Genomic DNA, 21,176 nt, shown 5'->3' with positions numbered 1-21,176 from the left:
GCCACTGATACTCAGAAGTCTGGTGCAATTGATACGAGTTTCTGAGAGCTTAGTTTTATTGTAACAAAGCCTTTTTAAAGCCAGAGCTGTAAGGCATGTGCCTGAACTATGTGAAGGGCTAGAATAGCCGGGATGTGATTAAATGTAGAGTAGAGCACATTCTGGCTTTGCTCCATAGTGGGCTCCTGTAAGATCACTCAACAGTTATTCCTTTGATGCCTTGAATGTAAATATTTCCCGTGCCCTTTCAGCGTACAGCTGCAAAAGATCCAGAGAGCCTTGTACGTGTCACAGGGTCACCTGGAACATACTTGATAAATGCTTTAGAGCATCTTTGTTTTTTGCAAGGTGTTTTGACAACTCACTGGCTACTGACTAGTGACTGATATCTCTTTAGCCAATGAGTGTGCGGTTTCATACCACATATAATCCACCATTTTGAAATAGAATATCTTGAAGAGTTACAAAACAGAATTACATTTCATTCAGCATGACCCAAATTGGTTAAGTGAGTCCATAAACTCAGCAAGAAAGTCTTCAGAGAGGTCAAGACAGAGAGCAATTTTCCCATAGACCTCTACAGGACTGGCAGTCTTTTTGCAACCACAACTATCGCCATCTGGTGGCCTTCAGAGACACTGCAGGCAGGTTGAAGACACTTTCACATTGGCTTCATTTCTCCATCCAAGAAGCCTTGTCCTGGTTTTATACGCTTTAAGGCTCTGGCTCAGAACTAGCATTGTGTAATTAATCACATTGTTAGCTTGAAGATCAACTAAGTTTCTGTAATTTACATTTAGTGGCAGAAATGATACAAAGTTTTGTGTATCCATCACATACTGGGAAATAAGACTGATAACTCCTCACTTTAATTCATCAGTTGTACCTCAACTGAACATGTGGACAGAGCAACTGGCTCAAGTCACTTCAAATGTGGTACAAGCAAGCAAACAAATGACCTTTCCTCTCATATACTGCCAGATGCTGGTTTGTGAATAGGACTTTCATGGTCTTAAAAGCAACACAAAAGTACAAGAATTATTGTGTTCATCCAATTTTATTCATTCAAAATTTAAAGAAATAGCTTTTTTTCTACTTTAACAGAATAAAAACAACTCGGGGAGATCTCACGTGTAAAACTAGTAAGATTTAATTCAAACTGACAATAAGTGAGATACTTTATATATAATCTGTATTATTCTGCAGGTTCATACCTATAAAACATAAAACCAAAAAAAATCATAGTTTAAGGTTGGTTAAAAAAAAATCACAGTATACAGTACATAGATTCCTCCCACAATTTGCAAAGAACTAAAACGATGTACAAACAGAGGTGACAAATTAAAGGAAAGGCCAACTTTAAGCCCTATGTAAGGTGTGGCATTCATTCATTCATTTATTCTACAAGTCTGTTTGGATGACGGTGCCGGAGAGCCCCGTCTAACTTATCAGTCTACAATCTCCCATAGGTGCTGAGATCTAGCGACTGTGAACACATGACAAACATTATTAACGATTCAATGATCCCTCATGCCCTGTGGGATTATCATCCTGGAAGAGACTGCTCATATGATGACAGAAATGCGTCACCACAGGATAAGCTGTGTAGCTAGTCGCCAAGGAAAAGTTCTATTTTGCAGAGAGACAAGCAGACCTAAACATAACAACAAAGCACAGCAAAGCCTCCGAATCCACCCCACTGCATGGATGTCAGGCATTTGCGTTTTCCTTTAATTTGTCACCTATCCTCTGTCAATGTAAAGCCAAGAATGCAAAAAAAAAAGAAAAAACAAAAAAATGAACAAATCACTGTTGGTAGCCACTACAGTTGAGGAGGTAGCTTCCGTAGTTAGCATTCCATTCTTGATTATCTGTGTTCAAATAATTTACAGACAGACACAGAAACAAATAACAATAATCAAAACTACACAGAAAGAAAGAAAGAAAGAAAGAAAGAAAGAAAGAAAGAAAGAAAGAAAGAAAGAAAGAAAGAAAGAAAGAAAGAAAGAAAGAAAGAAAGAAAGAAAGAAAGAAAGAAAGAAAGAAAGAAAGAAAGAAAGAAAGAAAGAAAGAAAGAGATGCATACATTTTCACCACGTGGCGCATCAGACATCTCAAACAGTCAGCGAGACATTTTAGTAAGTGAACTTATTTACACACTCAGTTGTCTGGTGTGTGAAAACAGAAGATAGGAGTCGAAACGCCGAAATTGAAAGTTGCAGTAGAAGAACACAAGAACTTTTTATTGGTGGAAGAAAATGTTTCCCTACATTGCCTGAATTCCAAAGCGCTCACATGACGTGCACTTGTGAATACATGCTCAGAGGGTGTATCCACCTCAATGTGTACAATCATGCTCTAGCACAACACCAGCCAATCCCTCGTCAAACACAGCTTCACTTAGGTCAGCTCTCAGGATGGAAAGACTTACATTTTACTTTGAAGCATTAAAAAATGCTTTTCTGATCAGCTAGACGGACGGGACTCAGTATAACTTCTCAGTTAAGTCTGAGAAGTCTCAAACAGCAGAGTTAAAGTAGTCAATCTGTTATAGATAAATCTTCCTTTTCTTTTTAAATCAAGGCCTTATTTTCCTTCTTTTTTTTTGTACCATCACATATTTACTAGTCAATCCATCATATACAGGAAACACACAGCCTGCACACAAATACCTTTTAATACAAGAGCACACTGCAGATGCTTGTCTTTAAATATCTGTGGGTGACTAACAACCGCCCCCTCGTCCATTTCATACTTATTGGCAATGCTAATGCACCATCTTGTCAACTCAGCTGGCTGCCAGTCTTGTGTAGTGTTCAAATCACGTGAAAGTGAAAGCAGTATTACATTCATGTTTTTGTCTTGGATGATATTCATGTTTTTTTTTTCTTGCTCATGAGCCAAAATCTGTATAATATGTATACGACTTCAATCAATAGTATATAAAAAGCAAGTTTTGGCTGCTCCATTGCCACAAGGGGTCACCACAGCGGGTAGCTCTGCACTTTTTTGTAGTATAACCAGCATAAATGTAGCTGATTTAAATTCGTAGACTGTTTATTGCCTTTTTTTTTGCAACATATATGTGAGTTTCCATGCTCTGAAGTAAATCCAGGGTTGTAAATGTTTGCTAAACATAGAGCTAGAGCAGCAGGTGGATAAAAAAACGAATACAAAAGAAAAAGCCTGGCTAAGCTAACAAGCTGCTGGCTGTCATCTTACCCTAAGCCAGTGGTTCCCAAATTTTTTTTGCTAGGCCCCCCTTTGTTTTACAACATAGGTGTCAAACTCTGGCCCGCGGGCCAAATTTGGCCCGCAGCCTAATTACATTTGGCCCGCGAAGCCATACCAAATTACTATTAGAGCTGGCCTACTGGTATTATACAGCTAATATATATATTGTTTAGTATTAAGCTTTGCTTGCTCCATATTCAGTTTTTCAGCAAAACTTGTTTGAGTCCATAAGAAAAGATTCATTCTTATATCTAGAGGAAGATTTTTTTTTTTTCAATAAATATTAATGTTAGCCCGCGACTTTGTTCCAGTTTTGAATTTTGGCCCACTGTGTATTTGAGTTTGACACCCCTGTTTTACAAGAAAAATGTTCGCGCCCCCCCTCGCACGCACACACCCTTATTTTGCTCCATTGCAGTTTATTTCACACCTCAAACATTTAGTAAACAATTAAGCAAATACAAGTAAACTGCAATAAATTACAGGTAGTAATAAAATAAACTACTAACTCTTTTATGCTACGTCCGCACCTACACGGGTATTTTTGACAACGCAGCTGTTTCGTCCACACGTAAACTGCGTTTCGAATCACCGACTTTTTAAAACTCCTTTTTTGCGTCTACCTGTTTACGAGGAATACAGAGCTCGTCACGCAACGTCAAAGGTATGTGCCTTTTTCACGTCACGCTGTGCGCCACGTTATTGTTTACATGAGATGAATTGCAGAATGGCAGATAGTCAGATTAACAGTATTTTGTCTCTATCTGCAGGTTTTACACGCTTACATATACACACGCAGTTACTGTCCCTCTATTTAGAAAGGCAAAGGCGTCACGGTGTAATTATTTTACATGTAGTTGTTTTTTTCCTGTGTAATAATATTCAACATTGCTATCAATACATTTTTCAAAAAATGCCTCTCTGTGCAAAATGGGTTTAAAAACATAAACAGCTGGAGGATACTGTTTGTCCGTGATTTGAACCGGGGGAACAAATCGTGGCAGGATCAGCCTGATATTATTTGTATCCCACTGTAACTTTACTGTATAAAGAGCTAACATCTCCAAAATGTCAGGAGTAGTTAGTCATTACAAGTGTTTGTGAACTAAAAATCACGAATGTGGGATGCTGTTTGTCCGTGATTTGGAGAGCCCAGCGCTGCTCCCGACGAAGGGGAAACCAATTATGCAGGGGAGACCTACCTTGGCAACTACCTTGGAAACATATTCAGCTATGCTTCATCTCCTGCTTTGCGTTTCTGTGGCTGCCCCGTGCTAGCAGTGTCCATGCGTTTTGTTTTTCCCCCCCTTTTCATACCGCGCCCCCCCTAGGGGGGCGGGCCCCACACTTTGGAAAGGTCTGCTCTAAGCAAACAAGCACATTTCCCAAAATATTGGTTTATTCCTGTGATTTAAATGATTTCTTTTTTTATTATTATTATTCATAGGATTCAATTTTTGAGCAGTTTATGCTTATAAATACTCTGCATTCAGCACCATTAACAATCACCCTGTAGGCCACAACCAATCTGAGTATCAGGCCTAGGCAGATCTCATTTAAGTGTCATTGTACTGAAAAGGCTAACAGCATGCATCGCTCTGTAATTTAGCAAACAAATAGCTCAAAAAGGAAAAACAAATATGAAAATAAGGCCCAGATTTTAAAATAACTGGAATTTTCCATAAGAAAGATCAAAAATTGTGACATGAACCTGCATGAGAGTGCTTGTTTTGGTTTTTTGGTGAGGAAAAACTAATAAAGGTGCTGTTTTTTTGGTGAATGCTTGTTATTACACTGTATTTATCATTCAGAGGCCAGAAACTGTCTCCACCCAGCCAGAGACTTAATGCTACTCAAACAATAAATAATCTTTCACATCCGCTGTGCCTAGTTGTTGCTGAAACAGTGATATCTGCTACTTTTAATCACATTCTCTTAAAGTAAAGACATGTTTGTTTTAGACTATTTTAGACACTTTACAATCACACGCAGGCAGGGCAGAAGTTATTGCTGACTTTATATTATCCCCCCCGCTAGGTGAAGACCACCTGAAAGTTACATTCATACATGAAAGTTTAGCGTGATTATTACATTTGCTACATTTTTGTAAAAGAAACAAAAATTCTGAAATCAAAAGTTGCTGTGAAGAAACTTTAAAAATTGACAAGATGTATAATAATTAAAAATTTAAAAGCTTATAAGTACAGGTGAAACAGGGCAAAAAAAATCATTAACACATACATGGAGGCTTGCAGACGCAGGCACCGGTGGCAACATTTTCCTTTGCGAGATCCTTTGTCGACCAGTTTGTGATGCAACTTTCTCGGTTCAGGTCTCCTAGAAACTGTTTCTCAGTTCAAAAAACCAAGTTCCCTTTAAATGATTGGCTGTGTCTGTTAACACAGTTATTAGAAACTAAGTGCTTGCTGAATCGTAGGGTAGTTGGCACATTTTGCTGTTTGATATAAAAACGTTTATTCTTGTAGCATCCAAGTTCACATGACACAGATGCGTCATTAGTCCTTGACTCGAGGTATGTTGTATGAGTAGTGTACAAGAGGAAGGCCTCTGCTCTGACAAAAGCAAGCTCGGCCACACGCCTGAATCTGGTCCGAGCTATCTGACACAAAAGAGTCCCCCTCGTCTGCGTACTCAGACTGTGCAGACGGCGTGCTGCTGTCTCCCCAAAACCCCTCCGAGCGCTGGTATGCCGCAGCTCCAGCCAGGAGGGTGGGACAACTGTGGGACTTGACCAAGTGTCTACAGACTGTGGAGGACGAGGGGGAAGAGCAGGTCCTGGCACGCAGTGCTGCCTCACACTGCTCACAAACAACCACCTCACCGCAAAGCTGCGAGTACATCCCACAGTCAAAGCCTAGGTGTGTGGAGGAGCCCCCGTCTGTGAGCTCAGACCCTCCGCCACTGTCATCTCGGTGACCTTCTGTGGTGGTCTTCATCTCCCTGGTTGAACTTCTGCGACTGCGTAGTCTCAGCCAGTCCTCCCTGAAGGCTGGGCTGAAGAACACGTACAGCACTGGGTTCAGGCAAGCGGGCAGCGGGAAGAAGATGAGGGTGACGGTCTTGGCAATCTCCGGGCCACCAGCTGTGGAGCCAGTCAGGAGGGGGGCAAAAGAGAACGCTGCCACAGGACAGAAGAAGATGCAGTTGGTGAAGATGAGCCAGGCGATGTGTCTCAGGGCACCCGTCTGCTCCGGATCTGCCAGCTCCACCCTGCCCAGTGTGCAGTACAACTGGGTGTACACAGCTGCGGTGAACAGGTAGGCCACAGCGTTGAGCAGCACCAAAATGACCGTAACACTCAAAGCTGGACGCTCACCGCCGGCAAACGGCAGGCAGAGAGGAGACGAAGACTGATCACCGGAGGTCACGAGAGGCAGGCAGGCCCCAGCAGCGGCCAGCAGCGCCAGCAATCCTGCAGCGAGGCTGAAGCGTCGATCTCCTCTTAAGCACCCGCGACGGCTGCTGGCACTCCTCCTGGGCGACATCATGACCTTCCCAAGAATCATTCGCACGGCCACGCTGCGCTCCACGGCTGCCAACGACAGCAACAAGACTGACCACTCTGACGAGAAGACGGCCAGAACTCCTGTGATCTGACAGCCGGGTCCCATCTCCCACCACACCCCAAACTCAGCGAAGGATCCCCACGTAGCAACATCGAGCACAGTCAGCACGCCGACGTACAAGCCCGTGAGCAGGTTGGCCAGAGCCAGCAGCCCCATCAGCAGCCTGGCTGGAGAAAGAGACGGGGTCGGGCAGTGGGAATGGGCAGCAGCTCGATGTGAGGGAGAGAAGGTGGCCACCAGCACCAGGCTGTTAAAGACCAGCGACACCAGGCAGATGAACCAGACTGTCAGACGGATCATCCAGTTACCCAAGAGGTGTTCACAAGGCTTGAAAGCTCCTGAAAAGCCAACAATATGACAAATTTAGTTATTATCTTTTTTGGGATTATTTCAAATCTTTAACACTGATTGATAAACACAAAAGCTGACTACCTGGTGAAGGAGAACAATGCATAACCATTGAGATTTTTTCCACATCTTCCCCACCTGCAACAAGAAAGAAAATGGATATACTAAGAGGGGAAAGTGTTTTTTTGTTTTTTTTAACTCAATCCAAACTAGTAACATTGCTGTTTAAGCTCTCTGTGATACTTTCAATTTAAATGTAATTTACATTTTTTTATATCTTTTTTTGGGGAATTTTACAACCTCATGACAGCCAGGAAATATAGCACAATTTTTAATGTTAGTAAGATGGAGTAACACTAACACTGCAAACAATCTTTTTACTTCAATAACACATGCAGTTAACATGTCCGCCATCCCCACCTGCAGTTTTCTTCATGTGCTCTTTCTCAAAAGAAGTCGTCACTGAGTCACATCCAACGAATGCACAGCACTGGTAGGCGTAAGGGACAGAAATGGACCTTAAAAAAAAGAAAATGTTTATCATTTAATAGCACTGGCAGATTTAAGTGTCATATATACATTTCTGGCCCTTCTGATTGCTTCCAATAGTAGTATTTAGATGTGGATTAGCCTCCTCATTCGTGGAAGCTGTTGTGTTTTCCTCAGTTTTTCTATACCATTGTTGATTTGTTTCTCTTTGCTGTACTGAGGGATAACTGTTCAGTTTATACTTGTGTGCACCATGTATGCTTTTCAGTTCTTGAAAACTACTTGCCCTCTTTGTCTAAGCATGCAAGTGTATTTTACACTTACATGTCCTCAGCCTACACAGCGTCATTCTCACCTGAGTTTAGGCAGGTTATTTGCAGTTAGCACATTTTTCATCTGCGGGTTCCCGGAGAGTTTCAGCTGACTGAGCACGCTCAGTCCAGCTGTTGGAATCCCAGTGAGAGAGTTCATACTCAGGTCTCTGCAGAAATGATTGCACACAGACAGTTTAATTTTGTAGGGCACAGAGAGTGACACCAAACAGTGTGACTGAAGGTCCTACTCACAGGTTGGTGAGCGCCCTGAGGGTGAGGAAAGCATCTCTGTGGATAACTCGGATTTCATTTCTACTCAGGTCTCTGTGTAACATAACTCAGTGAATTCACAAATCAGGCATAAAAACATTTGTTTATATTGCATCAAGGAAGTGCATGACTAAGTGGACTTACAGTAAACGGAGAGCAGAGAGACCTTGGAAAGTGTCTCGGTTAATTTTTTCAATATGATTGTGCTGAAAGTTTCTGTAAATGGGAAACATAATTTTATCAGGTTATAAACAAGCAAACATTTCTTTAATCGCCTTATTTGTTTATTTTTTCTGCCTTTTAAAGCTTTCTTTTGTGTAATGGCTTTTCGATCTTCACTCACATCTCCTGCAGCTGGGTGCAGCCCTGGAGGGAAGGTAACTGTTTTATCTCATTGTAGGACATGTCGCTGATGGAGGAAAAGAAATAGCTTCAATAACTGCACAACTGGGACAAATTAAAATGAAAGAACAAAGACAAAAAGGTTGGACTGTTCCATTCAGTGATAACTGGTCTGTAAAAATGAGTGCACAGACCTTACTAAAACACTATGCACTGTTCGACCTACTCTGCTCTCTTTGTATTTTCCTAATGATCAATTACCTGCTGTAGGTAACAGGAAAGAGAATGTTTCTTACAGCGTTCGCAGCACTTTGAGGTCCTCGCACAGATCAGTGGGTATGGATGATATCTTGGTGCCCGAGAGGGTCCTGAATATGAAAAGCTACTCAGTCACTTCTGAAACACAAAATCGCACAAGCAGAGAAAGATGCCACATCTTAGTTCACTTACAGACTCTCAAGGTTGTTAGTCCATGTAAGGATGGGGAAGTCCTGCATCATACTGGCGCCACGCAACATTCTGAAAACACAAGTTTGAAGAATAGTAAAATCATTATTACAGAGATCAAAGTGTGAGATGGTGTGACTTAAATAAGACTGACTGACTCTTAGAGCACATTCAAATTGCCCTTTTCATATATTTTTATTCAGCACTACCATCTGTCAGGAGTTGAGCCTGACGGAGGGACTTACAGTGAGTGCAGGCTGGACAGGTTCTGGAAAGCTGACGCGCCCACGAACGACAGAGGGTTGTCATAAAGATGTCTGGGAGAGCAGAGGGGGGAGAATTCAAAGCAAAAGTCATTCACTATGCAAGAATGGCACCATCTTCTGGACATTCATCTTTCTGAAGCCTCAAACTTGTATATGGCGTATTTACAAAGTTAAGCTATGAGTGTGCCATGTCTGTTTATAAATGAGTGTCTGCAAGTCAGAGGGGAGAGTTGGACCTTACATGGTTTTCAGCAGGGGATTGTTGTGGAAGGCCCCCTCGGGTATGGAAGCAATATCATTGCTATGAAACCCACTAAAGAGAGAAGGTGGCAGTGTCAGTAAACTTTCCACAGTTCAACACGTGGCATACACATTACTTAATTTCACATACTTTAAGCCAAAGTTTAAAAAAAAAAAAGACATAATGATTCTATCAGTGAGTGTCAAATGCTTTAAAAAAACTTTTATCAAAAAAACATGTTATCTATTTCTCTTTAAACATCATATCCAAAAGGTAAAAGCTCAGATATATAACGATGTAACAGCATTAAAGTCAACAGAATATTTTGTTTCTGTGTGTGACAAACAGAAACAGTCACAGAAATGAAGGTAGCTTAAAATAATTTCAGTATACATGTGTCTAATCCTCTAATATTTAATATAATTAATATTTTCCTCATTACACATCTGTCCTTTTTTAAACCAGAAAAAAAGACAGCAACTTGCCTCAGTGAGGCATTAAAAGTTTCCTGACTTTAGTAACAGTACAAAATGTCTTTCTCGGGCAGTAGAAATGGGGCAGTATACTCACAGCTCTTTCAGTTTGGGGAGGGCCTGTATTGCTTTGGGAAAAACCTTCAGGTTGTTGAAGTTAAGATCTCTAGACAGAGAGAGACACAGGAAATCAGTGCAGTTTCATCCATCCTGTTTCGCATCCAAAAATCAATGCAACATTCAAACAAGGACATCTACAATTAGGAGGAAAGACTGGTTTTGTGACTAAGGCCAGCACAGAGTCACGCAATATTGCGTGCCCCCCCCCCCACACACACACATTTTAGCCAGAGTCAAAGGAAAATTATCAGCCCTGTAAATATTTTATAAACACTTTTGTTAATTGGGGTTTCATGTACTCGGACATAACTGATGTTTTTGTTTATTAATGGTCACACATAATGGGGAAATGCATTGATTTCTGTCAAATAAGGTAACAGAGACTTATTGCCTCTAATGATCTACTGATCAATTGAGCCTGTTTCTTCCCCCAAAGGCCTAGCTCCAGAAAAAACCCCTGCTCGTTTCTCTAAATATAACAAAAGCACATTAATCTATTAAATATTAAAATACTGAATGCTTCCAAGTACACTGTGTTGTAAGAAACTAGTTAATAATTCATTTTTAATCAATTTATTACTCGGTTCATATTTTAAGCAAAAAAATAAATATTGTTGACAATATCCTTGTTCAGGTTCCAGAACTGTGACATATTCAGTTTCAGTCATAAGCATTTTTCTTTGCTTAATAAACATATGCAATAACCCACAATGAGTCTGCCCCTGAATGTATGAATGAATCACTATTCAGCAAAAGCAAAGAAAGCCCTTCAAGTCCTTACCAAACCTTTCTGTCAGCAGCTAAACCTCCTGCCTCCACAGATATTACACACTTAAAGAAAAAAGATACATTAAAAAAACTGTTGAAATGTAATACTGCACTAGTTTTATAAGCTTACTTGTGTCCCCTGTGCTGTGTCATTGTGTCTGTAAATACCAACAATGGCTCAGAGCAAGTGCCACCAGATTATGTGTTGTACAGTAACCATTTGCCAGGAGGTACGGCTGTCACTGAAAGGTTTTTCATGGCTCTGTGGCAGTAGGAAGTGAACAGTGGGAGGGCAGATTTGATAAGCATCATGTACTTTGCTCTATTTATCCTAGAGCAATTAAAGGAGGAAGTGGACACAATGATGTCTGGAGGACTGAAGCACAGGAGGGTGGGAGCACCAACACACACGCACGCACGCACACACACACACACGCACGCACACACACGACAACAATTACCATACTGCTGTGTACTTACAGCGTCTCCAGGTTTACAAGTCCAGAGAAACAGTTGTCTCCTATCTCGTTGATTCTGTTGTTGTGAAGATGCCTGAAAAAGGTAAAACACAGATCTGCAAGACCGTCGTACCAAAGAGAAATAAAATAATTCAATCATTCTTCGTGGGTTTTAATTTACTTTTTAGCTTTTGCAAAAATATCCCATGCATGATTTCTGAATGGCGCTTGTGAATCAGGTGTCTGTGCTGTATGTGTATATGCAAAGAGTCCTCCTCGCCTAATAGATTCAAGGTCTTTTCTTCCTGTTTATTCTGACGTGTTTATACTAACCCTGCAGCAATGCCACTCAATGTGTGTGTTCTTGAGCGTGTGTTTATGTGAACATATAACAGCAGCAGTGAAAAAAAAAGGTCTGGAACAATCCCTTGGATTCGCAGTGCAACGCATTTTTGTACAAGCTCCTGGCAAAGGATGGTTTTAGGATTTCCCTTAATACATAAAACAACATAACTTCTGCATCACTGCTCAGCATCAAGCTCCTTTTACAAAGATTTTGCTAACATTGATTTGCGATGTCCAGTGCCTGTGGCTCGTTTCACTGCAAAAACGCCCTCGTGCATAAACACAGCAGAGAATGAGTAGCGACCTGTTTAGCTGACTTATTAAGCTGTAAGCTGTGGAAATAAACTATGGTATGTCTGTGTTTGGAGTTTGACCCGCAGTCAAGCTGAAGATACATTGATAGCTAAAGCTCAGCTCAAAGAAAGGTATTTTATGTTGACAGAATAATACAAATGATATATGAAAAAACACATACTATAGCTTACTTAACTCAGATGGGAACACAGGCAATACATTTAGATTTTACTAACATGATGTTAATTATACAGCCAAGTAGAAGAGATTTACACATGACTCAGAAACTTAAGTACCTTTAAACTATAGCTAAACTCACCCTATAGAGAGTTAACATGTGCTGGCATTATAACCTGAGAATCGTCCTGATCTTATTGACAACCCACCCCCGAGGAGTTTCACTTTGGCATCTCCCTCAGGCCATGTGAATGTTTGCAGTCGCATTGCCTGCTTAATTATAGTTTTTCCAAAAAGTACACCAACAAGTTGTTCCTGCTGAGTTATTCTGTGTATAGTTCTATGAAAACTGCATGCAAAGGTCCTTTAGCTATCCTGGGGAATTTACTTTTATGGCAACTGTTTCACAGGCAGGCTACTTAAACATGATGTTAATAATTTGATATTTATACCAACTATCAACAGATCATTTATAGATTTATATCCATCTAAAGTTAAGGCACAAGGCGGTTTGGTGCCCTATGACGTTCATCATCCGCCCTGCACTCTGCAGCATTGGCCCGACTGGCCAGAAACAATTGTCAAGTACACTGTAAACATTTGCGCTCAAATGCTACTGTGCAGATTTTCATTCTAAACCACAATTAAACAGAAGCTTAATATAACTTACAGTACAACTAAACTGGTGAGGTTTGCAAAGGCGTTGTCTGGTATGTACAGGATGCGGTTAAGTGCCAACGTCAGAGCCTGAAGGTTCGCCTGGTGCCTCAGAGAACCGACGGGCACCTCCATCAGGTTGTTATCATCCAACCAGAGGTGGCGCAGCTGCTGAAGGCTTTCAAAGCTGTCATCTGGAACAGTTGTAATATGGTTGGCATCCAGGCGACTAAAAAAGAGAGCAAATAGGAAACGCATTTGTACTTTGGATTGGATTTAATAAATACATATAGAAATTACATTGCAATAATGGCACCGTTACCTTCACCCTCTACATTTTCTTGAGCTTTTCTCTGAGCCCTTGGTATACATTTGTTATGCAAATATATATACAGTATATTAGGGCAGGGCAATATGGCCAAAAATATTTATCACAAAATATATTTGGAAATTTGCGATAACGATATAACTGACAATATAATTGACGTGAGACAAAATACTTTACAACTCCACAACTTTATTAGTGCAAAAAACCCCATCAATGTATTTTCACTGAAACAAGCAGCTGTAAAAATATAAAAATTTAACAGTGCAAACGCAAATTCCTTGCTGACAGTTTAACCAAAAGGCATTTCCAGTGAAAACTGGCTGACATATCCTCAGCATAACCATGTTTAATATCCACAAAACTTAAAAAGAAGTTATACACACACAATACGGTAATATTATGTTGAAGCACAGTACGTATCACTCCGCAAGGCTCCTGCCTACGATAGCCGTAATGCTCCGACAATCCATCAAGTGATGCTAAAATTAGCAGGGGAAAAAACAACGGAGAGCACGTCAGGGATGACGAGAAAGTGACAGGAGAAAATCCGTCCCGGTCAACCACCCAAACATCAATAACGGGAACCTTATACAGCGCTTCCCTATACACGTCGAACTCCCACAGGCACAAAGAAATTACGGAGGCTATCACTTATCACCTGACCAAACATATGGCTCCCATCAACACTGTGCAAAACCAGGGATTTAGGAAAATGATCAACACCCTAGACAAACGCTACACAGTGCCGTCCCGCAACTATTTTTCTATTGTTGCACTACCTGCTCTATACACACAGTGTCGAGCAACGGTGGAGACAGAATTTCAAGCAGTACAACATTTTGCAGCAACAACAAAACGTGAGACATTTGTTGTTTTTATGTTTATTTATTGTTTTTATGTTCAGTCTCAACTGTTACGAAGTTGATGTGCAGTTAATAAGTGCAATAAATATTTATACTGGAAAAGAAAATCGTGAGAGAATCGTGATCTCAATTCTAAGCCAAAAAATCGTGATTCTCATTTTATGCAAAATCGTGCAGTCCTATCGATCAGAGTGTGAATGTTAGACAGGAAGCACTTGCGCACAGTAAAAATTGCTTGTGTGAATTAGGCAAGTAAGCGCTTTGATTGCTCAGGTAGAGCAGAAAAGCACTATATAAGAACCAGTACTTTTATTAATACTTACTACTTTATTTAATTGGATAGAAATTGTATTAAACACGTAAACATTCTGTTACAACCCGGCTTAAAAGCCGCAACATAAATATGGAGACTAATACCAGAATTTCATAGAAAAGGGGTTTTATTTTAAATTACATAACAAGTGGGGCGTAACACATTCATAACTTTACTGACAACAATGGAAATCTTTCTCTTTACTTTCTCTCGTTTTCTTAAACTATCCATGTTGTATATTAGGTGGTGTCAAAAGCAAATTACCTATATCATCATGTTTCTTTGGCATGTTCTATAGAACATAAGACAGGCCCTTTTGCCACAGTGATTTTAACTCACAGCCTACTTTTAACCCTCACTTCTGAGAAACAGTGAAACACCTGAAATTCTCCACGTCCCCACAAACTCGTAGCTAAGACATGAATGTTTATTTAGTAGCCATATATAGCAAACTCAAATTCTTTGTAGACAATTCACAGAATTTACATTTTAAAAAAGCAATATCTGCGTGTACAATGAATGATCCAACAAGATCCTAAAATTCTGATCACTGACAGTTTTGGGATTAAAAAAAAATAAACAAGAAGGTAAAAAAAAAGGATTTAAACAGTATTATGAATGCACAAGTGCTCTTTTCACCATAACCACGTTACGTTCTCCTGCTATCCTCCCTAACTGAGTGTCTCACCCTCCCTCAAAATTCCTCAAGTGTCTGGCCTGTAAGAAAAACAGACATGATTGACATTTAGCTCTCTCCAGGCTTTATACAAACCAAGTCCTTACTCTGCCAGTGCATAATACTTCAGCTACAGACCCTAAAACCCCAACAGAGAAAAGACATCTGTTAAAAAAGGAAGAAGAAAGCCGGAAAAAAGAAAAGGGAGGACATATGGAGGGATACAGAGGAGTGATTATAGCTGAAGGCAGAATTTTCAGCACATTTCTCCAGCTGGATGCATTCCTACTTTAGTCTCTGTCAAACTCAAAGGCACGGTGCTGGAGAGAGGTGGTGTCTCGAAGAAACTGGTACAAACGTAAAAACTCCAGAAACAAACAGAAACGTTAGAAACGGATTGGCTGAATAAGACTCACCTACAAATACAGCAGCGGAGTGATAAGAATGTGATATGACTGAAAGAATGTTCAAATGCCTCAAAACAGATTAGGCAAATAAATCATTTCAACAATCACTCTCAACATTTTAGTTACTGTAAAATTTCTGTGTACAGTCACACATTAAACAGGAGCCACTATCTACAAGAACTTGGTCCACCTGGTGCGCAACATAAATGCAACTCCACCACACACTCAGGCATGAGACAACAAGGCTATACAGTTTACAGCACAAATGCTTACATCTAGAACAGTTATTAGAAAAATTCAGCACGTGTTTTTAAAGACTTGGACATAACTGATGTTTTTGTTTATTAATGGTCACACATAATGCTGGTTGTGCGTTCAGCTAAATCCTAACGGCAACACATCTGCAACGTCAACACTAACACTAAGCTCAGGAGGTAAAGTGCTTACAACTGTCACTGTCTTAATTTTTGCAGCTTAGTAAATAAATGTTTACTAGTTAGTACTGAACACACAATACATCCTAAATACTGCACAAGCTGAAAACCAAGATACTCAGTTATTCATTAGTTGCTGAAGACAACTTTTGGGAGTCAGTTTAAACCACACGGTAGTACTGTGAATCACATAGCGGTACTGCGAAAGTAACTGGGATTTATCATCTGACATTTGGGAATCTTTGTGGTAAATTTAAAAGCGATCCCTCTCATAGATGTTTACCACCAAAATTGTGGGCCAACTAATCAACACAGCAAGAAGATACAACACAGCCCTCCCCCCAAAAATAATCCCAGTAAAAATCAGCGCAGCCGATTTTTTTTCCCTGTTTTTCACAACATGAAACTAAAAGCTCAGCTGCACAGTACAGACCCATTTGCATACATTTGTTATGCAAATTTTCAGCAGCAAATGTTATCGTTACATATCATAGTAGATAAACTGTCCTGCAGTGCTACTGTTGCTTCATTATCATCTTTGTGAGTACCCATCTTGGATGGGCTTGTTAGTTTGACGTTAAATTCCATTTCCACACCGTAAGTTGCTTAATACACTAAGAGTGCTTTGTTACTACAGTACATATTCCTAAGTACACACTTAAAACACATCAGTATCTGTAAATTCTAGAAGAAACAGGCTTTTTAGTTATTGATTGAGCCTCTCTAATAGAAACACTGTATGTTTATAGTAATAATAGCAGGACTTAAAACAGCATCTCCACTTTTTGACCATTCACATTTTCCATAAGCAATCCAAAACAGACAGTTTTCAGTCCAGAGTTGAGGCTAAACTTTATTTCCCCTGTGAGACCACGTTTGGAAGTTTACAACCTTTTATAACTAATCAAACAATATATCTAAACAGCACTGTAATACAATAACAAAGAACTATTACAATCTCTGGAGCAGGCCTGTGCATCGCTTCCTCCAAGGTTGATGCAGGAGAGGAAGGTCCACTTGAATCCTTGAAGGATTTTTATCTAGACAATACCCGGCACGTGCTTAAACATGCTGCATGTGTGTGTGTACGTGTGTTCATGCAAATGACTTACAGAGACTGGAGAGAGTGAAGGTTCTTCAGTGCTGAGTTTGGCACCGTCTTCAGCTGATTATTCTGGAGCATCCTGAGGACAAATTGGAAAAAATATATCTGAATATTTCAATTATTTCAACTCTTGTTACAAAATAAATAAATTCATTTCCTGAGGTTCCCGTTCGTACACTATCACGTGGCTTCACTTTGGCTATTATTACTCGCTTTAGAAAACGGAGTTTCCCCGAGCAAATACAGACAACCTAAAGTCTACAAAATCTCCCACAACTTTTGCGTGTTTAATAAACTTAAAACAACATCACATTCCTGTCTAACAATAACTCTAAAGTCTAAAGTTTGCAAACAAATATGAAGAAACCCTGACCTGAAGTGAACATTAACTTAGTCTGCCTGAAGCCAATTATTTTCATTTGTGTACTTATAAGTAACATGAATAAATCACTGGATCTGACATGCACATATAATGTTTCCATGTGTTTCTGTTTGCAGTTTCTATTCAAAACTTCCCCTGTATATCAGCAGGACTTTGAACTTTTGGCTAAGTGCACAATCTACAGGACTGTGCTTTGTTTGTCACTCCCTGTGTGCAAGCACACTAGGGTGTGCTGCCTGATGTAAATTTTGGAGTTCTAGCTTTTAAAGCAGAGCATGTACGCAGTTCTCTGTTGGGGATTCCCATATACACAGTCATAGTTGGGGAAGGGGTGGAAAACTACATTTAGTTTAAACCAAGTATATGCCCAGCCTGTCAGTAACTGACACTGCCACAATGTTCCCGCAAACTGCAATATTTACTCTCTCCCCCAGTGTGTAGAAAACACTGTCACAGCCGTAAGTGCGTCTGTGTGTGTTTGCGGGGGTATGTGAGTGTTGAGATTGGCAGAGAAGGCAAATGCTTACAGGACTTTGAGCTGATGCAGTCCAGAAAAGGCTTCGGGGTGGATGAACGACAGGTCATTTCCTGGAAGTCGACTGGGTGCGAGAGAGAGAGTCAAACTTGTATTTAAGACATTTTTCAAATGATCAAAAGCTGCAAGAGGCATTTAAGCAAAAACAGAACAGAGTGTAAGAAAACTGCAGACTCTGTTTTATTTCTGAAGCTATGCATTCAGTTGAGGACTTCTTCATATCCAGCGTCTCTGCATATCATGTTCCAGCTCTCAGGGTGAACACGGGGCCTGGAGTGTCAAAGACATGCGTCTGTGCCCCTGGCCTGTTGTCACTTCATCTGTCACCCATGAGAGATTAGAGCTGTTCCTGGATATCCCCTGCTTAAATCCCTTTCTGAGCCTCCAAAGCATGACTATGAAGTGCTCTTTTTAGAGAGAGTGAAAAATAATTCACCTCTCTGAGGCTGACACAAGCAGAGTTATTCCCTTTGAACAGTGCTGCCTTGTTACATTTATCATCACACAGCTCCTTCAGAGCATTTATGAATAATTTGAGGCTAAGGGGACAACTCCCTTTCCTGTTGGAAACAGGAAATATATAGGAAATATGGGTGTAAATAAGCATGGGACAGACTGACTGGGATACAGAGACCAAGTATCCTATCTAGTCTGAGAGATTAGCAACAGATTTATCACTCTGCAATGCGAGTCAGGCCAGGCTAAATTCCCTGCAACAAGAGCTGCTGGGTGTGAGCCTGAGAATCAAGGCTGAGTGTATTAGAAGACAGTTTATCCGACTTAAAATTTGTCTTTCTCTGCATGTCACGTGTTCAAATTTATTTGAGAGTTAGTGCACTTTAGTGCACAAATTTAATTGGTTGGATTAAGGAAGAGGTCAGGTCAGAAAGTTAGTAAACTCTACACATAAGAAGCAAAAAACACAATAGATTCAAATGCTTCCGCTCTCCCCCTTCAAGATCGTTTCCTTGTGAAGTCTTGCGTCTCTGTCGGCACTGCTGCAGATGTTGGAACAGTCTGCAGGAGTCTCGTGCTGACCACCTGCACATCCTCATTTGTCACAGCTTTAGCATGGCCCTTAAACTCATGCAGAGAGAAAACATTAACTTCTGTGTCAAACTGACCCGACCTTCATGCAGAAGACCATCAGTTGTGATACAAGCAGGGCTGGGATCCAGAGAGCAAATATCAGACTGGGTGCTTCTCATTTGATCATTGACAGGGATTGTGCACTACCCCCAGGCTTGTAAAGCCCCGAGGCATCTGAGGGAAAACCTTTGGCGGAAACTTTCTAAACCATGGCGTGTGCCATAACGTCATCGCACACTTTCCAAAATGAAATTCAAGTTCAAGGGTTTACATTTTGTTACTGGGGGAAATCAACGGTGCGTTGCAAATGTGCGCCTGCAAGTGGTCAGAACAGGATTTCTAAGAAGCGCTTCACATGAGCCGAGCTCATGGTGAAGTTTGAGCTGAGTAACAAACCTGTCATACATTTACTGTGGTGTTATACTTTTTTGTTATACATGTTCTTTAAACACTAAGCAGTTTTCTTATAGTTACATGTACGCATATTGTACCACAGATGATTAATACAGAACCTTCCTGAGAAAAAGATATTTTGTCATTATCTAAGTAATTTAGTGGTGCTTTCTAGTGGTACAAACTGGATGCAACGGACAAAGAAACATCAGGTAACCTTGCAAGATTTGTACATAATGGGCCTTGTGCTGTAGATTAGCAAACTATATCTACAATATTAAACTTATTAAATCTGCTTTCTGTTAGAGTTTATATCTGTTCACATGAAACAGACTTAAAAATATTACAATTTAATTGCAGAATACCATCAAGCCATTTTATGCATCACAGTAAATCAGGCACAGCCACTTTGCTGCAAGCTTATCAAGTGCAATACATGAAGCAGTGAAGTTCCTGGTCAGACAAATCAGACAGATTAAATATTCCTGCTTCAATAGTCAAATTGGGTCCACTGTTGACTTTATCACAAAATCAAAAAGCATGAAAAACATGTTTTCAATATTTGTTTCTTTTTTTCTGTTAGAGTCATCTAAATAACTTGACAAATTCTGATTTTGGACTTGCATGATACGCATGTTAACATGACCTTAACATTTAGTATTAACTGTGAATGTTTGCCAGCTATTAGAGGCTGCTACCTCACACTTTGAGACAAACCCAATTATAACCTCCAAAGCAGAAGCCCGTAATTCACAACACCAACAAATCAACCAATAAATCTAAACATTTGTTTCACTTCCAACTTAAAGGTTGTCACAATGATGTCTTGCAACAGAATTTGGACTTCTAATTATTAAAGACCAGTCTGCAGGTATAGTCGTGACTGTAGCAAGTTGGCACACGCATAAAGACGCCTATAAATCAAACATGACATTAATCTTGTCAGTAACTGTTGAGTCACTCTTGTTCATTTCCAACAGATAGTGACCAATGTGGCTAATTCGATCACACAACCCAGAGCTTGTGGTGACTGTCACAAGCCGCTAATTACGACGCGCAAACACAGTTTGACAAATCGTTCAGGTTTCTCAACATTAAAAAGGTTCCCCGCCTCTTGCATCTTTCAGCAAATTCAGCACATGTCCCCTCAGGGCTTTGATGGATTTCACTGAGGAAAGGCTAAATCCTTTCCTTGTGCAATACCACTCCCACAGGTCTGCCTCTGTCAACAGCAAATTCACTAGAAAATGCACAGTTTTGTAGCAGTAAATAAAAACAACACGATTACTTTCTATCTGGTAAACTACTGTGGGTAAATCAAAACAAGGACCCCCTCCCACACATGTGTAATGCACACCTGTTTGTACAACTATTAGTACAGTTACCTGTGATTATACAGGCCTGACGTCATTTCCTATCTACACACAGCAGACGCAGTCCTATGGTTTGGATTTGAACTCCTCTGGTTTATCATCTGATAGTGAACAATAACAATTTGAACGTGATCTGAGCCGTATCGTCTTCTGCCCAGCAATAATGGCTGGAACTTCAACTTCTCAGAAATGAAACCATGTTATAAAAGCAGGAATACGGAGTAAATCCCATCACAGAACCACCATTTCTTCTTTATATACTTTATAACTCAACAATTTTCATTACACTGTAATATATTAACTTTACTTAAAAAGAAACTAAAAAAACAAAAAACAAATACATAAGCTTACATTTACTAAAATAATATGCCAGATTCTGCAACTTATAATTATCAGAAATAAAGAAACTTTTATGTAACCATTTCAATGCACAAAAGAGAAAAAAGAT

General features: G+C 40.2%; 1 protein-coding gene across 1 annotated transcript in view; it reads right to left on the bottom strand.

Annotated features, from left to right (window-relative positions):
• Positions 1-5,125: 5,125 nt before the first annotated feature.
• Positions 5,126-21,176, bottom strand: part of lgr4 (leucine-rich repeat containing G protein-coupled receptor 4) — a 29,349-nt gene continuing 13,298 nt past the window's right edge. The window contains exons 4-19 of the mRNA XM_026166483.1: positions 17,866-17,937; positions 16,964-17,035; positions 12,844-13,059; positions 11,380-11,451; positions 10,109-10,177; positions 9,539-9,610; positions 9,277-9,348; positions 9,035-9,103; positions 8,881-8,952; positions 8,586-8,651; positions 8,387-8,458; positions 8,225-8,296; positions 8,014-8,139; positions 7,590-7,687; positions 7,254-7,307; positions 5,126-7,159 (exon numbers count right to left, since the gene is read on the bottom strand). Coding sequence (XP_026022268.1) covers positions 5,751-7,159; positions 7,254-7,307; positions 7,590-7,687; positions 8,014-8,139; positions 8,225-8,296; positions 8,387-8,458; positions 8,586-8,651; positions 8,881-8,952; positions 9,035-9,103; positions 9,277-9,348; positions 9,539-9,610; positions 10,109-10,177; positions 11,380-11,451; positions 12,844-13,059; positions 16,964-17,035; positions 17,866-17,937 — 2,683 coding nt within the window. The 3' untranslated portion in view covers positions 5,126-5,750. The remainder of the gene's footprint in view (positions 7,160-7,253; positions 7,308-7,589; positions 7,688-8,013; positions 8,140-8,224; positions 8,297-8,386; positions 8,459-8,585; positions 8,652-8,880; positions 8,953-9,034; positions 9,104-9,276; positions 9,349-9,538; positions 9,611-10,108; positions 10,178-11,379; positions 11,452-12,843; positions 13,060-16,963; positions 17,036-17,865; positions 17,938-21,176) is intronic.

Source organism: Astatotilapia calliptera, chromosome 1, assembly GCF_900246225.1.
Source record: "Astatotilapia calliptera chromosome 1, fAstCal1.2, whole genome shotgun sequence".
Lineage (NCBI taxonomy): Eukaryota > Metazoa > Chordata > Actinopteri > Cichliformes > Cichlidae > Astatotilapia > Astatotilapia calliptera.
Note: the sequence above shows the minus strand (reverse complement) of the source record. Positions and strands in the feature narration are given on the sequence as shown.